General features: G+C 46.1%; 1 protein-coding gene across 2 annotated transcripts; it reads right to left on the reverse strand.

Moving 5' to 3' along the window:
* Nucleotides 1-229: 229 nt before the first annotated feature.
* Nucleotides 230-3314, reverse strand: LOC103654423 (transcription factor RF2a). 2 transcript variants are annotated; one of them, XM_035967498.1, is made up of 5 exons: nt 3150-3314; nt 2368-2992; nt 1398-1530; nt 1164-1248; nt 230-713 (listed from the first exon to the last, which is right to left on the reverse strand). In XM_035967498.1, the coding sequence occupies exons 2-5, from the start codon at nt 2958-2960 to the stop codon at nt 373-375; spliced, it is 1152 nt and encodes a 383-aa protein (XP_035823391.1). In that variant the 5' UTR covers nt 2961-2992; nt 3150-3314; the 3' UTR covers nt 230-372. The 2 variants fall into 2 exon arrangements, with proteins under 2 accessions (XP_035823391.1, XP_008679479.1); XM_008681257.3 differs by having other exon boundaries at nt 2368-3314.
* Between the last annotated feature and the right edge of the window lie 3768 nt (nt 3315-7082).

Genomic DNA, 7082 nt, shown 5'->3' on the forward strand with positions numbered 1-7082 from the left:
ATCGCCATAGAGAACACCGCCAGACAGAACAACCCAAGTGTTTGGCCCGAATGGGAGCCAACGAACTCTAAAGAAACTTTCCTTCACATCTAACTGTATGATACAGATCACCTGGTTACACCTTTTAAGGCAAGTCAAAATATAAAGTGCCTTCAAGATGCGAAATAAAATAAAATTTATATGTGCGGCGCCCTTAAGACATGCATGTATCGTTTCTTTTATCGAACTTACGTACAATATATACTCCTTTCGTTTTTATTTATTTATCACAGTTTAGATAAAAATAAACTAGTGGATGACAAAACGAGGTAGTATATCCTAATCATGCGAACATGGCATACATCCACAACCCACGTCGTCGTCGCCGCCGAATCAGCTACTGCTGCTCTCCGACCACGTGTCACCACCCCATTGCCACTGGCCAGGTGGAGCCGCCGGCAGCCCTTCCATGTCGATGCTGAGCGTCGCCGCCTGATGCAGCTGCTGGCTCTGCAGAGGGTGCAACGGCTGGTTCATGTGCGGCAGCAGCAACTGCTGCTGCTGTTGCATCGCCACCAGGAATGGCGGCACTGCTTGGCCCGGGTGGTGGAAGACCTGCTGGTTCGCACCGCCGAACGTGTGCGGCGGTTCGGCGAAGTTCATCATCTGGTTGCCCGCCTGCCCTGTCGCCATCTTCAGCCGCTGCATCTCCGATTTCAGGGCCCCGTTCAGTGCTGCAACAGGATTGCGGTTTGGCTGTTCGCTCACTTGTTTGCCCAGAACAAAATCCAAGTTTTGCTGCGATTTGGCCTTTTTTGAATTTTAGTTTTTTTCGAAAAAAAATCACGCTTAACCACTGAAGAACTTAATAGCGTTTTTTTACTTTTTTTTGACGCCGAGATAACACTGGTCAGCGACACATGTTTAGCGACACATGCCATGACGCAAGGTCTCATTCTCGCTGGAGCCTAAGGACTTCGCTGGCGTAGCCGAGTTCTCGGCGCCATGGTCTCTGGCGTCAAACAGTTTTACCTCGATGTCACATTTTATGAAGCCGAGTACTTCGTCCAAAGTCCAAAGACAAACACGATTTTTTTTCTAAAAAAAGGTCAAATTGGAAAAAAAAATCGGGCGATTTGGCAGGATGGGTGAGGAAACTAGTGTGATTTTTTAGCTTTGCTTACCGTCTTGTAGGTGGATCTGCTGCTCTGTGCTCTCCAGACGTATCTTCAGGTCGCCGTTCTCAACAGTCAGCCCAGCCGTGTCTCTCTGCTCGTGTTAGCAGATAGGAAAGAGGAACGATTAACTAACTATAGCAATAAGAAATTAACATTAACTACAGAATGCCTATCTCATGTGAGCAAGATCAAAAAATGGAAGTTTACATGACAACGCCATCAGAGAAGAAGCGTTCGCACCTGTAGCAATGCCAGCTGGGTTGCCAGTGCTGTGGCTTCTCTCTGCATGAACTGCACCTTCCGCTCAAGCTCAGCAATGTACCTCATCTTCCTTTCTTTTGATCTTGCCGCCGACTGTCTATTATTTATAATCCTATCACATGATTCACCAACCGATAATGAGAATAGACAAACAAGCGTTTCTCGAACAGAAGGACTAAATTAGTTTTTTTTAGAAAAAGGTTTGGATTCCACCAATGCTGAGTTCTTCTGAATGATCTCATTGCCCTTGCTGCTTTATTTCTGATTGTGTAGGATTCTCTCGTCAAGGAAGAAAAAACAATTTTCCAATGCACATGAATAGTTGTTTTCAATGCGCTCCTATTTAATGACAGTTTTCCAAGTATATTCCACCGTTTCAACAATTCCATTTTAAAAGTTAAGTTGCATCGATATATCACAACAGAGACGACAAAAATTAGGTACAAACTTCAATTTATTTTAAATTACATAAGAAATACGATTCTTCTTCTCGAGAAGAAGAAAGGACGAATGCAAATACTGTCTGCATATATGTAGAAAGTGCAGGAATAATGCAATATACAAGTTCCTTTGGACTATAACCAGTTCTGAAAAGGAGTTCTGATAAGTCATCGCGGTTAGGTTTGTCTCATGACAAAAAATCACTAATAGCAAAATACAGAATGACACACCAGGACAGGATCATCCATTAACAAAGAACATGCCACTATACTATCCAGTATCTACTGCAACATGATCCAAAAACAAACTCTAAGGGCTAGTTTGAGAGCAAAGGCAATGGAGTGGATTGAGTGAGATAGAATCCCTCACGGTAATAGATTGAATAGTGAGAGAGGTTATCCCACTCAGTCCTAAGCTTTATACACGCTCTACTGTTTACTGGCATTAAAGATTCAGCATATATATAAAAAACAAAATGCTCTACAAAAGAGATCCACAAAAATGGTACCTCTTTGCTTTCTTTGGATCGATTAGGGCAAGCTCGGCAAGATTTGCGGCAGACATCGCCTTCTTCGCCTCTGCCGGCGACACCCCCTCCGTCACCGTTGTCCCAAACAGATGCTCTGCGTCGATGGAGCTCGAGGCGTCCATCGAGTGCCGGTTGTGATGATGCATCTGCCCCTGCGCTGCCCCAGACGCCGCCGCAGACGTCTCCGTTGCCTCTCCCGGACCGCCGGCCATGGCGCACGATGGCTCCGACTCCGACGCCCCGCACCGCGAGTTCAGCTTATCCACGTCGAGGAACATGGAGAAGAGCTCCTCCTCGTTCTCGTCCGACAGCGCGGGCGCGTCGCCGGCGCCGGGGCCGCCGAGGTCCAGGTCGTCGGGGAGGCCGATGATCTCTGAGAGCGCGCGCCGGTGGCCGGGCTTGCGTAGGGGGGTGTCCGGCATGCTGCTGATGTCCAACTCCGTATGAGGAGTCGGCGAAGGCGCCACCGCGTCCAACGAGGATTGCATCTCCGGACCATTGCCGGAGCCGCCGCCGCCGCCTCCTGCATCGCCGCCGCCGTCGCCTGCGATTGGTGTCTTATCCATGTTCATGTTATTGCCAGCAAGAATCTCAAAGGAAACGCCTGCACAGAAGATGAGGAGGATGTAGAACATAAATTCTCGATAAGGAGATGACAATTTGACGTAAAAAACGGGATCCGAAGGATCCAAAAAATATATGATGAGATCTGAATTTGCTTCTGATGAAAAGCTGGAGCCATGCAAAGAAGAGCATATGACCTGTGATTTCAGTATCCAGACCAAAACAGAAGAGAACGATGATCGGAAAGAACCTTTTTTTCTTTTCTTCCTGGCCTTTTTTTTGTCAGCAGACTTGAGAGTTGGAGATTCATGTAACACAACTTTGGATGAGGATGGAGCATGCAGAACCTGGAGACTCGGAAGATTTATATAGGACATTTTGTAAAATAAATTTGATGTAGAGTGTGGATCGCGTGTGTGTGAAACTGTGAAATGGAAACAAGAAAAATCGAGGAATTTTATCAACCATAACAAAAAAAAAACACATTTTGTCATAACAAAAAGGATAAAAGTTAAAATACATTTCAGTTACTGTAGTAACACATTTCTTTAAAAATAGGTTTTAAGCAATATCTTACATTGCAGGGATAGAATATCGATTGATTTCATTCCTCACATTACAATGCATGATGGATGTATGTAAAAAATGATCATTTGGGTCGCATCTCCATTTATATAAATCAGTTTCTTAAAAATGGAGTGGTTCCAAACAGGCTAGACGACGATATTTTTTTCTTAGAAATGATAATGAAAAACTGATCAAGCACTTCCAAAAGTGTGAAACAACGTTGTGTAGTATTTGATTTTTTTTACCTTGATAGATTTTTTTATTCGTACCAAATCAATGCACAGGGCCACTTGTTTTGCAGTTACTATATCCAAATCAATACTTAATTATTGTCCTAAAAATCAAACTTATTTATTCTAATGCAATTATGAATTTACAACAGGACAACCGTTGACCATGTGTGGTAATGCTAATCTTGCAATCTATTTTTTTTCCGAGAAAAACATATTACAGCTACAAACGTAAGACGATCATGATTAACCGTACTCACTCTTACGAATACATAAACATGTTTGATAGATCTTGAAACTATTATAGACCTCATGAATGTATGATTCACATAATATTTTTTAACTACAGCCATTTGTGCGATTTCAAAGAATCCAGAGCAGACAGCTTCCACAGTTGCACTACAAGTGACCTAACCAACTAAAATGTGTAGCTCACAATCTTGCATCATGTATTATATCTTCGCATATTTATATCTATGTAAACTCTCATTGCACCCGATGGTTTTTCTCCTTATGTGCAAAGTCTAGAACGCTTTTGCTCATCATTCCTTCTTTACTAAATGAGTATTGGTATATTTACACATTAATTAGCATACATCTAGCACACTTAAGTCTTCAAGATTCAATCATCAATTCTGTAAGGAAAATGGACTCCGAGCCATTTGACTAAGTGATTTTAGTGTTTGATGATCAACATAACTAGTGGACTAATGGTTCTACAAAATTTTGTTTTTTGTGTTCACAGGATGCGAGTGGATTGGATTGAGACTATGAGGATGCAACACCTCATAGAAGACTTATAAAGACTCAACACAAGTCTAAGCACACAAGACCAAAGAGCCCCAGAAACGAAGGTTGAAGAATAATCAAGTGGGTTGTCGGCTATGGTGCACTGGACCAGTCCGGTAGCGCATCGGACTGGTTACGCAGAGAGCTCTGCAATCGGTCTCTGGCCAGCCAGCTATCCGGACCAGTGCGGTGGTGCACCGGACTACGGTCCAACGACTCATTGCCAACGATCATCTGACCTGGCATGCACCGGACCGCTACATTGTAGCAGGGTCTATGTCAGAAGCGGCAACGACTAGCTGATGTGAAGGGTCCAAACAGGCAGTCCGGTGTGCACCGGACCGGTTCGGTGCGACACAGAATCTACAACTTTCCTCCAACAGCTAGTTTTAGATGGGGCTCTATCCTCTAGCAGGCCATATGAAGGTGTGGAGACCAAGATACATTGCTATAGTGTTGAAACACATCTCCATTGCTCCAAATCACACAAGTTCTTAGAGAATCATTCGATGATTAGCGTAGGTGTGTTTACAAAGTGCTTAGTTTAGTTAGACCGCTATTGTGCTTGCTCTATATTTGTTACTAACCGTGTGAGTGAGGTTAGACAACTCAGAAACCCCTCGGCTCTTGTGTGAGCCATTGTAATATTGTACTGTCGATGTTTCGAACTCGCTCCTACAAGTAAATTTATTGTGCATGTTCCAGTCTCCGGAGGGTGTGCGTGGTGGGTGCAGAACGACCCTACTTCTTGTAACACCCTAAATTTGGGGTATAAAATTTCTTCTCTAATATTCACCAAATTTCGGTGTTATCTTCCCTTTCCCTTTTCTTTTCACTCTATTCTGTCTCTTTCAAAGTAGTAGAAGGAGTTATCTTGATGTCATGTATTAATAAAACCCTAAAAGAGTTTTGATTGTTGCATCATGCTAGAGCATATACTTACTTTTGTATTGATGAGTGATCTTGTGAAGCGTGCATTCAAATAGGAATTCGAATTGAAATAACAGAAAGAAGAAAAAATAGAAACAAGGGCCTTGGCCCCATCCCCTCAGTCTCACGGCCTCCTCCCTGCCTTGGGCGGCCTAGAGTCCTAGTAGCCTAGCCCACGTCACCGGTGGCCTGCATCGCCCGCACTCCTGGCCCAGGACCCCAACCCCTTGCACGGCCCATCCCGCGTCTAGCCCATGCCCCCTCGAATCGCCAACGGCCCAGTCGCCGCACCCCAACTGCCCGCTCGCTCACTAGCGCGGGCGAGCGCGTGCCGCACCGCTGGCTAGCAAGAGCCGCTATTAGGCTACCCGCTCGCAACCACCCGCCCGCGTGCGCTGGCGCGTTGTGCACAAGTCTCGCCGCCTCCAACGCCCAGCTTGGTTTCTTCTCCAACTATCCGCACGTACCCCGCGCCCACGTTGCCAAAACCCCTCCCACGCTCGTAGACTCTCGCACCCTTCCTCTCACGCTCCGCTCTCGCCCGAAAAGCGTCGTCGCCACCGTCCACACCGAAGTTATCCCTGCCCCACGCCTACGCAGCGCCACCGCTTGCTGCGTCAACCTCACCCGCGCGCTTGCTGGAACACCACCGAGTCGCGCCCTCATCTGGAGTTGCCCCGCCTGCACCGGCCTAGTCCATCGTCGTACGTCGTTGCCGCACAGATATTCGTCTACCCCCCCTCCCCTTTCCTCTCTCTCTCTCTCTATGTGTGTGTGTGTTCCACAGGGCACATGGCCATGGACAGCCATGGTGGCCTCATTGCGTGCTCAACCAGCCCTAGCGCGCGGTCGTGTCCCGCTGAAAGGGAAATAGGGTTTAACCTTTTCCTACAAATAATTTTGGTGGTTAAATGCCCAACACAAATAATTGGACTAACTAGTTTGCTCTAGATCATATTCCACAGGTGCATAAAGGTTCAACACAAACCAATAAAAAGATCAAAGTTAGGGTTCAAAAGAAAGGAGCAAAAGAAACCGAAGAGAACCCTGGTCTGGCGCACCGGACTGTCCGGTGTGCCAGGGCCGTACGACTTCAAACTCTTCACCTTCGGGTTTCTGATGGCGCGCTCCGCTATAATTCACTGGATTGTCCGGTGTGCCACCAGACTTTCTGGTGCACCAGCAGAGCAACGGCTCTCAGCGCAACGGTCGACTGCAATGGACACCTGCAAAGTGCTACAGTGCGCGGATAGTTCGCGCAGAGTCAGAGCAGCCGCTAGAGGCGCACCGGACAGTGCACAGTACCTGTCCGGTGCGGCACCGGACTGTTGTGAATCATCTAGGCCCCTTGGTGATGTTTTGGTAATTAATAACAACTTCTTGTGGGCTAATGATTCTTGGTGAAATAAGAATGCAGGGTTGGACCACATAGAACAGGAAATATTGTAGATTCATACGCATTGGTTGTGGATCAAGTGAAGGCAAAGGTATAACATAGGTTTCGTTTTTTGCTGGTCTTGAGGAGTTTAGAGAAGATACTTGACCGGATTAGTAGGCTAGATAGTCGTACTATTAAGAGGGGTCAATGACTTTGATCTGTGTAAAACTTAGTGC

Source organism: Zea mays, chromosome 4 (assembly GCF_902167145.1).
Source record: "Zea mays cultivar B73 chromosome 4, Zm-B73-REFERENCE-NAM-5.0, whole genome shotgun sequence".
NCBI lineage: Eukaryota > Viridiplantae > Streptophyta > Magnoliopsida > Poales > Poaceae > Zea > Zea mays.